A 21,372-nucleotide genomic window follows, 5' to 3' on the forward strand; every position below is an offset into this window, starting at 1 on the left:
TCTGGTGGGTCTCCACCAACATGGATCAGGTTCTGGTCTGGTTCCTGATCCTGATCCTGAATCTGAGTCGGTTCTCAGATGGAACCAAAGAACATCAAGTGTTCAGGTGTGAGCAGTGACATCATCAGTGGACGTGTCCCATTCTCCAGGTGTGACAGAGAGGATGGAGAGGAGCTGCAGTGATAACAGTTCATCACTGATCACTCTGGTTCTGATCTGGACTGAAGGAGACCTGGACCGGGTCTCTGGACAGAACCAAGGTGCAAGAATCCTGAACGGAACCAGTTCATTAGAGACTGATTTTATATGATGAACCATGTGACCTGGTTGTTAAGGTTGATCTAAGAACAGAACCGGAACTTTACTGGACTGTAGACAGTCATCCAGGTCCTGCAGAGTCAGACCTGTTGTTACCTGTTGTTCAGGTGTCGTCAGTGTCTGAATCGTGTCACTTACATAAACAGATAATCTCCTAACGTCCACAACAAACATAAGCTTCTCCTGATTTAGGAGGAATTAATGAGAAGAAACGTCACAGAGCTGAGATCAGCTGCGTCACAGGACGTCTGCAGAGAGACGCCTCAACCCAGAGGACCTGGACCTGGACCAGGACCAGGACTGAGACAGTCTAGTTTAGATGTTTTTTTAAATTTCAGATTTCCTGTTGAATCCAAACGCTAGTGGATTTTTTTCCAGGTTTTCCAGGACGTTGACTGCAGTTTGATTGATGGTCCAGCAGGTGGCAGCAGCTCACTGACAGGACTCATTGATCACTGATCGATTACAGACGTCTGAGTCAAATCGTTTATTACAGAAATCAAACATAGAAAACATGGAGTGTGGCTCAGATGTTGCCGTGGTAACAGAACTGATCAGACAGTGATCAGGTATCGATCAGCCGCTGGTTTGGTCCTGAGGGTGGTCAGCTGATCGGAGGTCAGGGACCTGCAGGAGACAGGTGGAGGTGAGTCAGTCCAACAGACTCATCACAGATGTTTCCAGATGTTTCATATTCAGAGTTTCTTCAGCTCACAAACAAACAAAGACATGTTTCATAAAACTGAGCCTGGAAGCTGCTTCAACTCTGACCTGAGGGTCAAAGGTCAAACTGGGCGATAGAAACCCTCAGATCCTCCTGAATCCACACTGGGATCATTGATCTGCTTTAACCCTGTTGGTTTCCTCCTCTTGTCTGAACTCTTCTGTATGAATAAAGTTATTTTGACTCTGAGTAAAATAAGATGAGGTCAGAGGAGACAGTGAATCCTCCTCCTCGTGTTTCCAGGTTGTTGTTGTTAAGTTACAGTTAAAGAAGAAGAAGAAGAAGAAGAAGAAGAAGAAGAAGAAGAAGTAGTAGTAGTGAACTCAGTAACACATTCAGGTGTGAATGTGTCCAAACAGCAGCTCAGTGACTTCCTCTGAGGCTCAGGTGCTGTGTTCAGGTGCTGTGTTCAGGTGCTGTGTTCAGGTGCTGTGTTCAGGTGCTGTGTTCAGGTGCTGTGTTCAGGTGTTGCAGTTCACCTGGGTCATTCTGAACCTTCACACGGCTGATTGGCTCCGCCCTCCATCAGTTCCAGATCCGATGGACAGCCAATCCCAGCAGGAGCACTGGGGTCAACCAACCAATCCCTGCAGCCTGAGGGGGTCACACAGAGGTCACACAGAGGTCAGGAGGTCACACACACAAATCAGTCTCAGAGAGAGACAACAGTTCTGAGACAACAAAAACAACAACAACAACATCTAAACAGAGAAATGATTTAATAGAAGAAGATTTCTCACCTTGTTGTTTTCAATGTAAACGCCTGCTTCACCAGTCACTGCAGGACACAGATACTGCTGTCAGTACTACTGTCAGTACTACTGTCAGTACTACTGTCAGTACTAAAGATACTGCTGTTACTTTTTACAGTAATTGTACTACAGATACTACAGTACAGATACTGCTGTATACTGTAGTGTTGGTGTTACCATAGTAGTATTCGAAGGTGGCGTTGTAGTCGTAGTCCGGCGTCGGTGTGGCGTCATAATAATCTTCTTCTTCTTGACCTCCTACGTTTCCTGTGGAGGGAAAAACAAATCAACATGTAGTTTAGCGGAGGCTAACAGTTTCCCTTTGATTCCAGGCATTGTGCTAAGCTAGAACTTTGTAAAATACACATCAGTTAAAATGACCAACAGCTACAGCTCCAGAGTTCAATGAACTTTCACTGAAGAAGAATCTGGTTTCAAGAGAAAACTAAAGCAGACTGAGGGTTTCAGATGTGACCTCTGACCTCATGCCCAGTCCTGGTGATATACTGAAGAGACTGAAACATCCAGCTCAGATTACACACACACACACACACACACACACACACACACACACACACACACACACACACACACACACACACACACACACACACACAGAGCTGTAAAACCTCAGTGGACCTGTGGGACCTTTGGTAACATGATTCACTTCCTGTGTTTTTACTGCTTCACTCCTGTGAGCGTCCATGTTTTACTGACTTCTTAACAGGAACATGGTCGACAGGAGACGTTGCTCCCAACTCTGACCTCTGACCTCCAACCTCCGATGTAAATGTGTGAGGTCAGGAGGAGGCTGAACAGGAGGCTGATGTTTGGTTCTCTATGGAACAGACAGCCTGAATGTTCCACAGCCTTTAGGTGCTACTTGCTCTAACTGAGACCACAATCCACAGGTGGCTCATGGGAAATGTAGGCTAGAAGCTGAAAACGAGTGGGATAAATAAAGAGCACTTTACTATTTTTAATGTATCTGTGTAGAACAGAAGGAATCAAACTGGAAACTGAACATTTAAAAACTAAAGCTGAAATGAAACTGAAAACATTTAAAATGACTCATTAATGTATAAATAATCTTTTTGTTTTTGAAAACTCCTCCGTATGTTGCACAATAACTTGAAGTTCCACAATGACTCCCTGTGGGAGGAGGTGAGTGGGAGGAGGTGAAACAGAAATAAAAGTTCACCTCAGGCTTTAAATCATCAGCGTCACAGTCGCTGAGGCTCATTCACTGTTGTTCATGTGAAACAGGTTTCTTCATCAGGCTGCAGAGAACAGATGCAGCAGATCTGATGGATGATGATGATGGATGCATTGTTCAGCCTCTTCCTCTCTGAGTGAACTCCAGATAAAATGGTGGCTCTGAACAGACGGTGAGGGTGAGGCACGAGTCGGGACTCGCCTGCAGTCAGAGCTCAGAGACTCAAAACAGAAAGAGGAGACTGTCAACAGTTTCACTGAGATGTGAAGGATCAGTCTGATATCCTGTAAATTCATGTCTACAGCTGATTTACAGACCAGGGGGAGGTCTGGGTCTGTACGAGACATTTCAGAAAAGAAAGGCCAGAATCTGAGCTGTGACTCTGTTACGATGAATCAGAGGACCCTAACCCTAACCTGAAGACGTGACTCAAAGTTCAACCTGAGCATCAGTCAGAGTCACCTGCATTATTTCATTAGTCTACTGTTAATTTGGAAAACCTGAGAACTAATTCCATGATGTGTTTAGAGGGACGTCTGATTTAATGACCTGTACACCCTGAGTGTACATCCAGAATCCTCCTCTATGCAGACGATGCAGCTCTTTACTCATCACAGAGAACCACTGCAGGTTCTAACACAGGACGTGATCTGAGCAGCTTCCTGGTTCACTGACACGTCCCTGCACCGTGTTCACCTCTGAGACCATCACACAACATTAACCATCTATTTATCACCGTTACCATGACGATGAAACACCTGGTATCCTGTAACAAGTGACCTGTGTGGTCGTTTAGGTCGGACGACTTGTTGAGTTTAAGTTACAGATACGTGATGTCTTAACTCAGTAACATCTGTGTGCATGTATTTAATATGTTTAATCGTGGTTCTCTGATGTTTACAGTGACGTTAAACAGAGGTTTGTTAAATCAGCTGCTGCAGACTGAAACTGAGGAGGAAAGATGCTGAAATCTCTATAAATCTCTTTGTAGGTGGGACTCAATTAAAAATTAGGACGTAATTTACTCCCAGTCCATACCAATACATAAGAGTGATTGGTATAAAATACTATTGAAAGCTTCTTTACCAAGGAAGAAAATTTAAAGTTATACATACAATCAAATGTTTCTTATCATTCCTGCTCTGGAGAGTGAAATGTCTTGGGAGGAAGATGTTGTGTCCCACCTGGACGATGATATGTGGCAAAACATCCAGTTCTAAGTGTAGACGCAGGTTCTTTCTTTGACTCTGGTAAATCTACAGACATGGTGAGAGGAAGAGCTCCAAGATGTGTGCTCTTGTGTTTTGTTTGTTTTTTATGATTTTGTCGACTGTAGCTCTTGGTATTACATCACTATCTTATATTGGAAATAAAAACTGTATTGATTGTAAAAATCAACTGAGAGCAGCAGCTGGTGTTTATCAGACTCTGAGGTGAAAATGTCGTCTCTTCATCTCACACAGAGAAATAAAGACGGAGCTGGAGGTAAACTGAGCGACTGACTCCTGATCATGTTGGCTCTGATTCTGCTGAGCTCAGTGGAATCTGCTGTAAAGAACAACAAGCCTCATGTTGTCGGGGTTTTCTTGGTGAAACAGAGCAGCTGTGTTTCTGTCTGATCACATCCAGCAGATAAAGTTTCATGATTCAACACAGAAGGAATCTGCGGGGGACAGAGCCCCATCAGTCAGAGGAGAAACAGGCTCTGAAATGTTGTCCTGCTCCTTTAACTCTTATAAAGACAGTTTGGTCCCTTCAGAGATAAAGATTAGGATTTTTAAATTCTCCTGAAGTTATTGAAAGTGACTCTGACTGATTAAACTCACCGAGCTGCTGCTGTGAAACCTTTAAACCTGAAACCACAGTGGAAATCTAATTTAAGGAAAGAAGACCTGAATTCTCTCTCAAGCTTCCAGAAAACAAAAACAATGTTGTTAGTGAGGAGGAGAACAACAACACCACATCTGCTGAAGCCAAACGCACTCCAGCAGCTACAGACAAGCTAACGTTAGCAGCAGCAACATGTACACTCTCAGCTGTTTCTGTGGACGTCATCATGGATGATTAGCATCTGATTAGCACCTAATTAGCATGTTTGTGTCTGCAGCTGTTGGTTTCTGTTGTTGGTTGGTTGTACACTGTCTCAGTTCATTTTGTCTTTGTCAGTCTGAGGTCGTATGAGGACTTAGTTCAGGATCACAGACTCGTTCTCCGTTTGGACCGACCGCAGGGGGAGGAGCTACCTTCAGCACTAATGACAGCGCTCAACTTAGTCTAGCTGTTATCTGCTGTTGTTCTGCAGTGAATGACTGAAGTTTGTTGTGGTCGTATCGACCACTCAAAGCTTCACGCTACACTGACTGCTATACACACTGATACAGCACCTGCTCTGTACATGAAGCTAACACAGAGAGTCTCACTTCAGCTCAGACTGAGGAGCCGGGAATCGAACCTGCACCTGATTATACACCTGGATCATTACTGATGCAGTTTAGTAACAGTGGCTGGTTAGAGTTAGAGCTACTGTACAAGAAGCTTTTCTTTCCACCAGCTGTTCATCTCCTCCAACCAATCAGCTCCATCCAAACATCCATACAACTCAATGACGTTATATCATCACTGCAACATTCATTCATTCATTCATTCATTCATTCATCCAGAGCACAGAAAGACCACAGAGGTGTTGACAGCTCAGAGACGTTTTCAACCACTAAGTGGTGAAGTTCATGTGTTTAAAGTCGGACAGTTGGAGAAGAAACCAGAGGATGTTCTGTGAATACGACAGGAAATGAGATCAGGACCAAACAGTCACAGGACAATCAGGTCTGATGTGGTTTCAGTCACAGATCAGTGCTGCTCACATCTGAAGATCAAATGACCTGGAAGAGTTTAGTTCAGTGGAAGATGATTCACCTTCAGGATATTTATTATTAAGAATATTCATCCACAGCATGAGCTCTGTCCGTCGTGTTCGTGTCTCTCCCACAGACGGATCAGCTGATGAACATGAGGAGAAAGTGTTTCACTTTCCCTCCGCAGCTTCACGTCTGAACAGAAACGACCTGACAACACGTCCAACGAGACGGATCGTGTCTGTGCAGCAGGTTCAGGTCTGGACAGGCTGAACTGAACCCAGCGCCCGGAGGGAAACCTGTCAGCAGCCGTCAGAGCCAAACAACGGCAGAACGCTTCTTTAGTTTCACTTCAGTTCAGCAGCTGAATACAAACTTACACATCAGAGTTTCCTGATCTGGACCTGAGACAAATCAGTTTGTGTTTAAAGAGTGTCAGAGGAGATGAATCATCAGGGTTCGGTTCGATGATAAACACAAAAAAAACAATCTAAATAAACTGGAAAATGGTTCATTTGACTAAACAACTCACGTTTGAGAATAAAATCCCTTTGTTTTGTTGACGGTTGTGGAAAAATTCTGTTCAACATGTTCTAACAGGTTCTGTCCAACAGCCTCCTAAAGATCCACTACATACTGAATATTCTCACCAATAAATCATGAACAATAAAATGTGAGTTTAAGGAACAACTCCATGCTTTAGTTTGGATAAAGAATCCTACAACAGAAACAGTCACCGAGTCAAAACCTTTGTCTCTGCATCAATGATTTTTACTGTGGAACAACAGACGAAACAAAACAACACAAAATAAACTGAAAAACAGAAACTGATAAAGACGTGATCAGCTGATCATAGGATCAATACAAAAGTCTGTAATCAGGTCTGATCTGACCACAGGTGTGTCAGAGGTCAGAGGTCACTCACCACAGCAGATCAGGACCAGCAGAACAAAGCAGAGAGAGAGAGAGAGCAACACGTTCATCCTGGACGAGAGACAGACACTGACTGAGGAGAGAGAGAGGGAGAGAGAGGGGGAGAGGAGAGGGGCGGGGGGAGAGGGGGAGGGAGGGTATTCTGATTTAACCCTTTCACAGTCAGTGAGCTGCTCCGTCTCAGCTTCATTCAAACTTTATTAAACCTCCTGGATGAACAACATTCATCTGAAACGCTGTCAGACATGTTCAACCTCCTGAAGAACCCCTGAGATCTCCTACAGACCCATCACACTAGAACCTCCTCAGAGACCATTAGAACCACATGAAGACCCAGTAGAACCTCCTCAGTGAGGAGAGAGGAGTCAGATCATCGAGGATCAACAGGACAAAGTGAGAGAGGAGAAACTCTCAGTCCAACAGTGACTGGGGCCTCAGCTTCAGTCGACCTCTGACCTCTGACCTCTCTGCTGGAGGCTGACTGGGTCACTACAGTTTGATTCAGGTTCCTGATGAGGAGGAAGAGGACACAGAACAAATGTCCTGATAACAAACCACTGAGAGTAAAGTCTAGCTCAGCTCACTACAGGTGAAAACTACAACAAACACAATGAATAAAACAGCAGATAAATCCTCAGGTTTTTAGTCTAAATGTTTTGTTGGTCAGAGTCTGCAGCGCCCCCCACAGGTCAGAGTCCACATCATCCTACAGAATCAGTACAGTATATTGAAGGCAGGACTTTTACTTGTAACAGAGTATTTCTCCACAGCAGTATTAGTAGTTTTACTGCAGTAAATGTCAGAGTACTCCCTCCTCCTCCTCTACAGTAAAATCAATCAGGTTTTTCTCCTCAGCAGATTTACACTCCCAGAGTTCCCACTGAGAACTCCCAGCATGCAGTGGGGCAGCAGGGTGATGGATGGACCTGCCTGTCAGGAATTCTCCCTGCTGAGAAACACACAGCTCACAGACCTGTGTGTGTGTGTGTGTGTGTGTGTGTGTGTGTGTGTGTTACATGTATTGATTAACTGATATTATTTAAATCTGTTTATATGATTTTAGATTTCAGGTGTGGTTTCACAGGTCCTTGAGAAAAGTCCAGGTCCTGGAGGATGTTCTAGTGGTCACAGCCGCCGATTCTTGCTCTATGCAGATGCATGGAGCATCAGCAGCCACCAGGGGGCCCCAAAGCTGAATGTTGAGCCTCACCTGAGGAGAATTAAAATGACCTGTTTTGAAGCTTATAAGGGTTTCTCTCTTATAGGCTCAAAAACAGGTCATTTTAATTCAAACTAAATGTAGAATATAAGAATGAAACAAGCTGCAGTGAGAAGCTGTGGTTTGAGTTACTGTCACACAGTGAGTGACGTCCACCCACAGACACAATGTAACACAGAGTTTTTAGCAAGTTGTTTCTCAGATATTTGATTCTGATTCATTTATTAGGTTTAGTGTGTATTTCATAGACCTTTAATTAGAAATGTGCTACTGCTTTATAAATAACACAACAATGCTAGTTATTTACTGAGTGACTAATGAACATCAGGCCTGTGGGTGATTATTCTGAACTATTGTGGCAGTGGATTATTGCTCTGAGTGGATTAGCAGGATCACCAGTTAAACTGAACAACGGCATAATAAACACAAAACTACAAAGACGCAAAACAACAAAGACACAATATGATGCAAAACATCCCCAGAGAAGCTGAACATGAGCAGATGCTGTAACAGCGACATGATAATCCTCCATAAACTGACTCAAACTGACCGAGATGGAGCTCAGCATTACAAAGAAGCAGTGGAGTGTGTGTGAGTGAAGAGAAGCTAACGGAGCTGGGACACACAGATGAACACACACACACACACACACACACACACACACACACACACACACAGTAACCAAGCGATATAAAGACGACAATGAAAAGATATCATCACAAGGTAATGCTAATGCTAACGCTCTCCGATAACACTAATGCTAACGTTAGCCGCTAACTGTTAGCCTTACCTTCGCGTCGCAGGTGTGTTCAGTCTCCAGTCTCTCCTGTGTTCGACAAACAGCAGCTCCACAGTTTGTTTTAACATCCAGACCATGGATGTATCATTATTATTTCTATTATTATTATGATTATTATGGGATGTGTCATTAGAGCTCATCCATCATCCAGACCTCACTGACAAATGGAGGCAGCGGCTCAAACGCTGGTTTAAATCTATGTTCCGGCTTCGTTTCTCCGCCTCTCTGAGCTCCTCCCTGAAGGTCAGGACCAATGACGAGGCAGGTCGCAGCCGATGACAACATACGTCACCTAACTTTGGCGGAAAAACGCTGATTGGCCGGTCGATTCTGGTCCGCCTAGCAACCGCCTCTGATTGGTAAAGACGGGGAGATGAGTTTTAAGATCGGTGAACGTTATTTCTTAGTATTATCAGAGCTTCAGGCAGAAGAACTGCAGGTCCAGATCCAGGTCCGTCCTGATCCTCTACGTGAGGAGGATTTACCACACTGAGACAGTTTAAGGCTCCAATAAATAAATAAATGTGGCTGTTTTGAATGAATGACACGTTTAATGAGCTGTAATGAGTCACCAAAGATAAAAGATAATCGATCACATTATAAGCTGATGAATTTAAAATGTAGGAGAAAACACTTTCAGGGATTTTTCGTTGCAGTACCACGAGTGGCCACTGGGAAAGAAAATGGCTGCCGTGCTGAGTAGCACTGTGTCCAGGTCTTATTATACATCCATGGTCTCAGACTGTTCCACATAAAGTCATCAGAGATCAGGTGTCGCCGTGGTAACCAGGCAGAGGTCTGAAGCTGATTGGCCGTCTGCCTGGCCGTAAAAACACGTCGCTGGTGATGAACGTGGGAACGAGGCCAAGCTGCGACCTCTGACCTCTGTGAGACTGTAATGTCTTTCTCCTCGGCTCCAGGGGTCAAAGGTCACGCTGACTGTTTGTCTTCCTCATTAACTGCAGCCAGGGGTTCCCACACTGAGGTCTGAGGACCCTCTAGGGGCCCCCCCAAGACCTGCCACAGGTCCTTGAGGGGATTCAAGGAAAATAAGGATGATGGAAAAATTCCTCTGGTCGTATTTTACTCAAAGCAGTGTTGGTGATGTGTTCAGGTACCTCACGGAGCTCAAAGGATGATCACATGAACAGTGACAGGATTACAGTGACTGAACTGTTCCTGGTTCTCAGTCTGTTTCCTTGTTCCTGGTCAGTTTCCAGCTACTTCAACACAGTACACGACCCCAGAGGCATGAGCGGAGCGTTACCTGTCTGTCTATCTGTGTGTGTGTGTGTGTGTGTGTGTGTCTGTGTGTGTGTGTGTGTGTGTGTGTGTGTGTGTGTGTGTGTGTGTGTGTGTGTGTATATGTGTGTGTGTGTCTCCATGGAAACAGTCCGATCAGTTTAATGTTTAGAGACAATGAGGAAGTGAACTCTGATCTCAGGTGTTTTTCAGAGGAGACTCAGTGAAACACGAGCAACAGACACCTGAACAGAACCAGAACTGATGAGACCAGCCTGGACCTGAACCAGAATCTGAATCTTGTGGACGTACAGTGAAGAGATGAAGCTGGAGCTGAAGATTCAGCTGCTGAAGTTTGGCTCTGCAGTTTTTAACTCTCTCTTCCTGGTGAGGACACGTCACAGTAACTCCTCCATATTAATAATAATAATATTAATAATACTACTAATAATCAGAATAATAACGATAATAAGGATGATGATGATAATTTGCCGACAGGACAGCAGAGCTCAGGCTGTTCTCTTCTCTCTTCTCTTTCAACACTTGATTCTTTCAGCTCAGACACAAACTGACTCAGTCAGAAAATAAATCAAAATAAAAACTTTGTCACGTTGGAGCTGAAAGTTTCTCTGTGGGAATAAAAACTGATTTAAACTGTAAAATCACAACAGAGAAGTGATGATGATGATGATGAGACAGAAACACCTGAGCAGGTGTGAAGCAGGAGGAGGAAGTACTCTCAGGTAAAAGTACACAGGTATCATCAGTAAAATGTACTGAAAGTAAAAGTACTCGTGCAGGAGAAAGGCCCTGAGACTGTTTGAGTTATAGATCATAGATTATAGATTATAGATTATAGATTTATGCTGTGTTTCCTCTGATCAGATCACTGATCCTTCAGCTGCAGGTAGTTTAGACCACTGGTTCCCAACCTGGGGGTCAGGACCCTCTAAAGGGTCACAAGATAAATCTGAGGGGTCGTCGAGAAGATTTGTGGTGAAATATTGATCATTGATCGGTTATTGAAATGAAACATGAACAGAAACACGAGGAGGAAAAACAAACGAGCTGCAGCTGTCAGACTGTCACATCTGTTTAAAGAAACATTTCAACTTTATTTAATGAAATCATCAGAACATTTCTTCATGTGTTCATCTGTTTTATTCTCCAGATGATTCATCACTTCATTTAACTTCTGTGAACTACAATAACCCACAGGCTCTGTGACAAAATACCTCCTGTTATCAGTTATCAATTATCATCAATCAGATATTTCTGCAGAACATTTCTACATTTCCTAAAGATGATGTTAATGTGTGTGAAGCTGAACTTCATGTCTTTATATCACCTGGACAGGTGTTTAACAGACAGGTGTAGAGTCAGACTGAGTCCATGTGTGAGCAGATCATTTCCTGCAGGTGTGAAACAGAGACACCTGAATTCACATGTGTAAACAGGTGAAGAGTCTGACCTTTGACCTCTGTGCAGGCTCTGGGTCTGAGTGTGGCCGGCTGTGCCATCTGGATCCTGTTCGACACAGGAAGCTTCCTGAACGTCCTCTCCTCAGGTAACTACTTCAGGTACACTCACCTGAGAGGGGAGTGTACAGGTAGCAACATGAATGAATGAAAACTCCTCCCCCTCACACAGAAAAACCTGCACAGGTAACATTCACCTCTGACAGGTGACTGATTAAACAGCAGCTCACCAGTAAACACACACCTGTTGAACAGGATGAAGATGGATCCTCCACATTAACATGTCCCACTAACAACACCTGGTGAACACACTTCCTACCTGGGTGACATCATTTCCTGATTACACAACAAAATAAAAGCATGCATTTCCATCCAGATTTTACAGAAGTTACATCATACAACAGGTAGCTCAGGTAAATCTGTTAATGACAAAGACAACACAGATCATTAATTAATTCATCAGATTGAATCATTAATAATGGACTGACAAACACAGCAGTGTGAGTTCAGGATTTCAGAGATGATCCTCAGTGTTTGAAACTGAATTTTAAGATGTTTTTCATGGTGATCTGTGTGATGTTAACAACTACAACATGTGAAGTAGACTCTTTTTAAGGTGCTAGGCTAACAGTTTCCCTTTGCCTCCAGTCTTTGTGCTAAGCTAAGATAACAGTGTGTGTGTGTTTGTGTGTGTTCAGTGGAGTTGCGTACAGTGGCAGCAGGGCTGTTGCTGATTGGTGGAGTGGTGACAGCGGTCAGTGTTGTTGGATGTATTGGAGCAAACGGAGAAAACAGATTCCTGCTGCTGATAGTGAGTCACAACAACACCTGATATACCTGACACAACACCTGTAACACCTGATACAACACCTGTAACACCTATAACACCTGACACAGCACCTGTAACACCTGTGACACCTGATACAACACCTGAAACACCCGACACACCTGAAACAACACCTATAACACCCGTAACAACACCTGTAACACCTGACACAATACCTGTAACACCTGATACAACACCTGTGACACCTGTAACACTTGATATACCTGACACAATACCTGTAACACCTGTAACAACACCTGTAGCACCTGACACAACACCTGTAACACCTGATACCTGTTGCACCTGTTCCACCTGTAACACCTGATATAACTGTGATTGTTCCTCCTCAGTACCTGGGCTTCCTCGTCATCCTGTTCCTGGGTCAGCTGTTCATCACGCTGCTGCTGCTCATCAACAGAAACAAGGTGAGACGTCTGTAGAATAAATACCTGCAACACCTGCAGACTCTGACATGTCCAAACACCTGGAAATCTCCAGCTGTCGCTCCCTGATTCCTCATAGTTTTGTTCAGTAGGGAGCGGTCAGTGTTTGATGGTTACCTGACACAGGTAAATCACAGTGAACACCTGTATCAGAGATGTTTGTTGTGATCAGATTGGACAGAGTCTGGAAGCAGCTGTGGATCAGATCATCGTTGAGTACGGAAACAGCAGCAGTCAGGACACGCTGATGGACAACGTACAGCGCTATGTGAGTGAAGGTTGCTGGTTCTATTCCTGCATTGATTGATTTATTGACGGATTCTCATCATGACTGATTGATTGGCTGTTGACAGGGGAAGTGCTGTGGTAAGACGACGCCTTCTGATTGGCTGAGGAACTCTTACATCGACAGTCTGAACCTGACCGGTCCAGACGTTCTGCCCTGTTCCTGTTTCAGCTCGTACCGTCGCAGCTCTGACTCGCCCTGGTGCTCCGAGCTGCCGAGCTTCAGCGAGCCACCATACGGACGAGGAAACAGCTCGTACGATCAGGTACAAACTCAGGTGATCATCAATGTTTATGTAAAAACAAACTGTCTGGGAATTAAAATAATAATGTCTGTTTGTTGTCGCAGGGCTGTAAACAGATGCTCAGTGATTGGCTGCAGGAAAACGCTCTGACCATCATTGGCATGGACGTCAGCCTCATCTTAATCCAGGTGAGAAAACCACAGTCTGTGTCCACTTAGAAAACACAGGAAGTGTTAGGTTTTACATTTCAGGTTGTAGTGGGAGCAGCAACCTCTGGGGGGCGCTGAAAGGACTGATCCTTTAATGTCTTCACATCGATGCGTCTCTCTCCAGGTGTTACAGTTTGGGTTCATGGTCGACCTGTACCGTGCCCTCGGCAGAAAAACCTCTTTGAAAAGATCCAATGAGCTGTTTGATTCTGGCCACGCCCACCTGGACCACGCACCCACAGACGACCTGGACTACGGGGAGCAGAACTATGCCTACATAGACTCTGATGGTGTTCATATAGACCCCAACGACCCATCACATTACCATGACAACCCCTCCCACCTCACTTATCACTATGACAACCACAGCCAGGTGTACGTGGAGCCGACTCAGGGCTACTAGCAGGACTGAGGCTTTGAGAAGGAAATACTGAACTTTTTACTGAACTACATTTATTGACAACCTTTAAACAACTAATCAGTCATGATGTATTATTACTGATTAAATGATCTGACAGTAAAACAGCTCCACCTTCACCTGCTGCAACTCTAACTTCCGTCAGTACCGACACACCTGTCGTCTGAGCCAAATTTTGTTCAAACTCACACAACTTTATTCTAAATTCCGCTGGAAATCCCAAATAAGTCAAACTGAAATTAGAAGAAACTTTTAGTTAAAAAAACCTCCAGAATATTTTACACAAACAGAGCAGCTGTGAACTGATGGAGTCTTTGGTTTAAATATTTGATTTAGTTTTACCGTCATAAAGACTTTTTACGGTGGACAGAAAAAATCATTATAATCTAATAAAACACGTTGCTCTGCTCAGTGCTTCAATTGTTTTCAGCCATGGGGGACTCGACTCGACTCACTCCACTCTACTCAACTCAAATCAACTTGACTCAACCTGAATCAACTTGACTGGTTATGAGTCAGCAGGTTTTAACAGCTGACTGACTCAGAGCTGAACAGAAACCAGTCTCTGTTTTAAAGACTTGGTGATGTTGAGCTAACAGATAACATGCTAACATTAGCCAATCATAAAAACCTTTTCACCAACCTAGCTGGACCCACCTGGACTTACTTTATATGTCTTTCCTTGAAGCTTCTCTGTGTCCTGACGACAATGTGAAATTGAAATCAGCAAATCCAGACGGTTATTAATGTGTTTTAGTTTAGTTTGTTGTTGCCTGAGGTTTCTGCCTCTTAAAGGAAGTTTTTCCTCCACAATGTCACCTAGTGCCCTTCTCAGCTAGCTTAGCAAGCCCTCAGCTAGCAGTCTCTTCTCAATTTCAAAACATCAGGACCCAGAGGAGCTTCAAGGAAATACAGATCAAGTAAGCTCAGGTGGGTCCAGCTAGGTAGCTTAGTAGAATAAGCTAAGCTAGCTATCTTAGTAAGCTAAGCTGATTTCAATTTCACATTGTTGTCTAGCTAAGCTAGCTGAGAAGGTTTTTATGATTGGCTAATGTTAGCATGTTATCTGTTAGCTCAACATCACTAAGTCTTTAAATCAGAGGCTGGTTTCTGTTCAGCTCTGAGTCAGTCAGCTGTTAAAACCTGCTGACTGAACCTGTTATATTTAAATGATTCTGGTCCTGCAGCGCCCCCCTCAGGACACACTGATAATAACAAGTTACAACTAAAAATGGCAGCTGTAGTCCCCCTCACAGCCTGAGGGGGGCGCTCAGATCATACTACAGTGACACTGAGGCTCCCAGACTTTTTATTTTTATTTTATTCAAAACTTTAATTAAAAACAAAATCAATTAAACAAATTAAAATATATGAAATATAAATATATTAAAAAACTGAAGTTGACAAAATCTTGTGCATGAGTGTATTAATACAACAGTATAAAACTATCAGCAGTGCCCCCTGGTGTTCATGCAGAGTGTTACAGCAGATTGATCATAAATAAGCATCAGAAATCAGTGATTTAAAATATAAATAAATACAAAAGGAGCCACAGCGAAAATCAACTAAAGATAAACTTTGGTAAATATGTGGTTATAAATAACATAACACTGTGATCCATTCAATTAAGAAAGAGATTTTTCAATAGTAATTCTGCTTTTGTGGATGAGAACTAGATTTACTGAGAAAATAGATTTGAATCTATGAATAAAGTATATCTCATATCTTATTCTTTAAACTCTTAAGTGTTTCCTGATGATTGAATGTGAAGATTAAAGCTCATTTTCAGTATAAAAGTTCAAGTTAAAGTGAAAAATAAATAAGGATTAAGAATCTTCTCATTATCATGTAGAAACCAAACTTCTCTCTAAAGTCTTCACATGATTCAGTCTAAAAACTACATTTGAATTGAAGTCAAAGTGACTTGTGGGGACTCAGGTCAGATCAGAGAGGACAGCAGGTCCCACAGTGTTCAGTGCTGTGTGTTATCTGCGCAGCGCTGCCACCTGCTGGCTCCAGCACTGAACACACTGCATGGATTTACGCACGGCATTAAAGTCTGGAGTGGAGGAGGAGGAGGGACATCCTGCAGAGTCCTCGTGTGAGTTGTCCTGAAACCACAAACACAGACACAGGTCAGAACCAGATCCAGAGGATCTGAAGGATCCCGGTTTACATGATGTTAAAAAGACTTCTCTTTCTTTTCTCTTTTGTTTTCCTTCTTTTCTTCCTTCTTCTGTTTTCTCCATCTCTTTACTCTGTCTTTCTTCACCCCCTTTACCCTTTTGCCTTCCTTCTCCTTCATTTCTTCCATCCTCTTTCCCTTCTTTCTTTCTTTCTTTTTTTTGTCTGTCTTGTTTCTTTCTCTCTTTTTTTTAATCTTTATCTATTTCTATTTCTCTCTTTAATTCTTTCTTTTCTCTATCTTCCTCTTTTTGTTTTTCTTTTTTGTTTTTCTATTTATCTTTAATTCTTTCTTGCTCTAATTCTGTCTTTTCTTTATTTCCTCCTCTCTTTCTTTTTCTCTTTTTCTTTCTTTCTAAATCTTTCTTTCTTTCTTTTCTGTCTTTCTCTCTGTCTTTCAGCAGTAACCTCTTAACCTCTCTGATGTCCAGGTGAGACCCGACTCTCAGATACTGACCAGGTGTTGCAGCAGGTCCTGGTTCAACATGACGACTCGACACAGGGCACTGACATCAGGACAGAAGGACCCGAGTTGCTCAGCACAGACCTGGTACCGAGACAGTTTGTTTGCCAGCATGGAGCTCTGCACCAAACCACATGGAAAAAACACTTGATTTAAACCTAAACTCAGCTCAAAGTTCAACTTCAACACCTCAACAGGTTTTTATTTATTCTTCAAAAACAAAGCTGAGAGAGAAAAGTGTTGATTCAGGTTCGAAAATGTATAAGACATATTCACTATGAGGTTTTAATCATTTATTTAATGTTGCTTGTTTTTCCAATTTTTAGAACTATGTTTTTTGTATCGGCCTCTTGGCGGCGCTGCTGTAGAAATGATGATGGCTGAACTTCCGGTAAGTTGGTGGAAGTAGCAGTAAGCTAGTTAGCCCCGATATTTAACTAATTCCACCTCTTCCCCACATCAGTGCATGACCTCCATGAAAAAGTCAGTCTGACGTTTTCTGTTGGAACAAACGATTTAACATCATGTTTCTCATTTTCTAGAAGCGGCGAGGACAAAAACGACATTTTCAGTTCTGCTGTTGGTGCAGTGTAGTGACCACTGCAGCCTGTAGGGGGCATTAGCGGCACTTCAGACCCATCAGATGTTCCTTAATTCTCAGGTGTAGATGTCAGTGTATGAGACCCACCTGTCCAAGGTGAGCAGTGGTCTCTGTGCAGGGTTGGACTGGCAGATCCTTCAGGGAGTTCTGCACCACAAACAAAGACACAAAGATTCAGTAAAATATTAAACTGTTTGTCCAGAAATCTCTGATCATGTTTTATCTTTAAAATCACTTTTTTTTTAATGGAGTCTGGTGCAGAGTGTGGTGTCTCACCGTCTCCTTCAGGACACTGCTGTAGTTCTGCAGCGCCACCTGCAGGTCCTCGATGATACTCTGCACCTCAGGGTCTGAGCTCGGAGCAGCCGTCAATAACGCTCTGCCTGCGGCAAGCTCTGCCCACAACCCCAGGAACAGGAGGAACAGGTACCCACAATGCACTGCAACAAGAAACCACCCCCCAACAACTAACTCTCATTTTTTAATTTAACACAACAACATTTATCTATTTACTGAGAAGCTTCTGGAGCAGGAACTAACACACCAAACTCCATTCAGAATTCTTCATATTTCCATCAGTTTCCTGGCTGGATATCAGAGATGAACGCTGGTTTTTAATGACCTGATCTACAGTTCAGTGTTACTCAGAAACCTGCTTGTGCAGTGTAGTTTTAACAGAATAACAATGCACCAAATTCATGTGTAAAATCAAGATGACATCAGTCTCTGTCGACACAGCTGAGATCAGATTAACAAACCTGAGAGTTTCTGGATGAAACTTGTTTTTTTCTGCTCAGTAACATTAGTTTGTTGTTGCTGTTTAGTTTGTGTGCAGCCATGTTCAGACAGTGACATAAACTGCTTACTGTTCAAAGACCTGGTTTAGTTCTTGTACTGATCCCAAACAATAAAATCCTGTCTTATCCTGTGCGAGGAAAATATTAGTCATAAATTAATGGTTGTCATGTTCTTGGAAGAAGAACTGATGATGTTTGACATTGTTTTCTTCCTTGACACTAGAACCTGGATCACTGATCTGTGATTTATGATTTGATTGACTTTTAATTTATAATTTTCTTTATTTTATGCAAATGTGTGTTTTCTGTTTTTGGTTATAATCAGTTGGAGGCTGTTTACTGGGTTGAAAAATATATTTTTTAAATATTGTTGGGAAAAAATGCAGAGAAAATGTATTTAAAATTTTAATAATATCATTATTATTTTTATTATTTTTGTTGTTATTCTTATTTTATCAGAATAAGTGAGGTGGAGAACTGCAACACAAGAGTTTCCTGTGAGGGATTAATAAAGTATTCAGACTCCAATTTTAAAGCTGAATAAAAAACAAGTGTAAGTAACAAACACAACAAACTGAGTTTTACTTTGTTTGTTGTGAGAATTATTAGAAAATATCTAATCTAATAAATCTATTTGTTATTTAAATGTAAATGATTTTTCTGAATAAAAGTCTGAATATTTATTTGAAGCAGCAACAATTAAAAAAAGAAAAACAAAATCTGAGAATCTGCAGCTGAACAAGAAGGTAAAAACTCACTGGTTGTCCTCTGATGGAGGGATGAAGCAGTTCTGATGATCCTGGTCTAATGTGGTCTGACAGTCCTGGTCTGGACTCTGGTCCTGTGGAGGTTGTGATGTGCAGCCTTGATGCTGCAGATGCTGATATTTATCCTCCTTGGTTCATTCTGAGAAAATCCGCCGTGTCGTATTTCTGTGAATGTTTGACATCAGTTCTTCTGCAGATTCAGTTTCCAGAACCGTTGACTCAGTCACTCTGAAGGTGTGTACGCCGCACGTTTCATCACATGACAGGAAAAGCACACCTTCATCGTCTTTTTCCTCTCATTATTCAGATTTCTGTTTAACTCCATGTTTCATCACTGAGTCACTGAGCTGTTACCTGCTGCTGAACCTGGGGGGTCGGGGAGGTCCAGTCTCTGCAACCTGTGTGTTGCCTCATGCTCTTTACCTGGACTCACCTGTGCAGATTAAAACAAGTTTTGGAAGGAGACGTTCAGGTTTCAGAGGACTGAGTGGGTGATCAGCTCACTCCTCCTCCTCCTATTCCTGTCGTCAGATTTCTGTTTAACTCTGCTGTGATTCACTGACTGATGGGATCAGTGGATCAGTCACTCAGTTACAGTCAGACTCATTTAGATCCATGTTTTCAGACTGTGCAGTTAAACTGAAGATGCTGGGTTGTTTCCGTCAGTCTCAGATGATCTGGGTCAAATGCTAATATCAGATGACTCCTCCTTTTCTTTCCTTCCCTCCTTCATCCTTTCCTTATCTCCTCTCCTTTCTCTGTGAAATAATGATCTGATATCTGCACAGTAGAGACCTCTTTAGATCTGATCTGACGTTATAAATAAAGTTTGCGAGGTTATAATCTGAACTTTGTGGGAGTCATTAAAGTAACTGTAACTGATGAAATTACATTAGGGATCAGAGTAATAAATAAATCAAAGCCTAACAGGTGCACAGTCTGTGTGAGACCTGTGACCCTGAACAAACCTGAATGACTTAAAGACTGAAGATTAATGACCTTCACTGACGATTCAAATATTCAGTCTGATCTCAAACATGTTTGTTTTTTAAGCTGTTTGCACTGTTTGGGCTTAACAATTGTACACTTGCACATTATGAACATAATGTTAGCTGATGCCTGAAGCTGCTCTTCTCCACCAAGACACCAGGGGGCGCAGTAGAATATCATACAAACTATGTCTGTGAGAGAACGTAAATATCTCAGTGTTAAGTCTGACGTCACGACATATGAAAATACTTTGATAAGTTGATAAGTTACAATTTTTAAACTAATGAAGAAAAATAAAGTTTGACACCAGCAGCTGCTAACTGTTAGCTAGGTTAGCTGGCTAACGTTAGCAGGTATCCCTGATAAAAGCACAGAAAAGAACTGACAACTGAAACATGAAGATGTGGCTCATAGCAAGAAACACCCTGTGAAACCCAGAGCTGGTATCAGAGGTACCTGCTTTTAGCAGCAGGTGCTAACGTTAGCTAGGTTAGCTGGCTAACATTTTATTTTTCTTCATTAGTTTAAAAATTGCAACTTATCACCTTACAGTATTTTTATCTGTTGTGACTTCAGACTTAAGACTGAGATATTAGCGTTCTCTCTCAGACGTAGTTTGCATGATATATAATTGTTATATATTCTACTACGCCCCCTGGTGTCTTGGTGGAGAGTGCAGTCACACTGTCGCTGTCATTCAACCCTTTATCGCGTGAACATAAACAGCACATTGCATTATTTGTGTCAGTGACTCCACAGACATAATGATTCTGGTTTAAAGTGTCGACCATGAACCACAGAGGACGATCAGAGGAGGATGAATCAGTTTTTAAATTTCACTGTAAAAGTGAGTGGAAATTTCAAACTGCTCTTTCAACACATTGGAGTTTGAGTTGTTCCTGATTTTCCTGCAGAATAAGCAGCAGATTCAGTCACTGACGTCAGCTCACCAGTTTATCTAACAACAGTTCACTGCACCAGACTCTTTGAATTAATGTGACTAAAGATCAGTTATGTATCCTGCAGCACAAACCTCTGTGTATTAATTAGCTGATTGATTGAGTGTCTGATTGATTGGCTGACTGATTGATTGGCTGCTGGTGTTTGTGTTCAGAGAGGGAAAGGTTTCTTGTCGCCGCAGGAGAGGAAACATTAAATCAGAGTGAAGTTGTGTCATAACTTGACTCTTCACTGGAAGTTTGACTGAGTTGCATCACACTCACAGTGTGTGTGTGTGTGTGTGTGTGTGTTGGAGCCAGTAACAACACGACCTGCTGCACTCATTCATACAGATGCATTCAAAGGATCATTTATTCCACTGCTTGTAAAAGCTGCTGAACTCTCAGCCTGAATCTGTGCAGAAAGATTCAAGTTCAAATCCTTCTCTAATTTAAAGCAACACTCAGTATCTTCTCTGAGCAGCAGCGCCCCCTGCAGCCACAGTATATATATTACCCATGATCCCCCTCTCCTTCTGCAGCAGGAAGTACTGTGGCTGTAACAAACACCAAACTGTGTCTAACTCTTGATATCTGTGTCAGTTTCCTGGATATCAGAGATGAACGCTGGTTTTTAATGACGTTTAAATCTTTTTAACTGACCTACAGTTCA

General features: G+C 42.5%; 1 protein-coding gene across 1 annotated transcript; it reads left to right on the forward strand.

Annotated features, from left to right (window-relative positions):
• The first annotated feature begins 10,016 nt into the window (after nt 1–10,016).
• On the forward strand, nt 10,017–14,392 carry si:ch73-139j3.4 (CD82 antigen). The gene is made up of 8 exons (XM_018678795.2): nt 10,017–10,442; nt 11,544–11,622; nt 12,232–12,344; nt 12,710–12,784; nt 12,975–13,070; nt 13,156–13,353; nt 13,437–13,520; nt 13,666–14,392. Exons 1-8 carry the CDS (start codon nt 10,377–10,379, stop codon nt 13,942–13,944), a joined length of 990 nt encoding a protein of 329 aa, XP_018534311.1. The 5' UTR covers nt 10,017–10,376; the 3' UTR covers nt 13,945–14,392.
• The last annotated feature ends 6,980 nt before the right edge of the window (nt 14,393–21,372 follow it).

Source organism: Lates calcarifer, linkage group LG15, assembly GCF_001640805.2.
Source record: "Lates calcarifer isolate ASB-BC8 linkage group LG15, TLL_Latcal_v3, whole genome shotgun sequence".
In the NCBI taxonomy this organism is placed as follows: domain Eukaryota; kingdom Metazoa; phylum Chordata; class Actinopteri; family Centropomidae; genus Lates; species Lates calcarifer.

Coding starts and splice junctions, on each gene's coding strand:
- si:ch73-139j3.4 (XM_018678795.2), top strand. CDS start 10,377: ATGAAGCTGGAGCTGAAGATTCAGCTGCTGAAGTTTGGCTCTGCAGTT. Junction 11,623..12,231: donor CCTGAACGTCCTCTCCTCAG/GTAACTACTTCA, acceptor GTGTGTGTTCAG/TGGAGTTGCGTACAGTGGCA. Junction 13,071..13,155: donor TGGACAACGTACAGCGCTAT/GTGAGTGAAGGT, acceptor GGCTGTTGACAG/GGGAAGTGCTGTGGTAAGAC.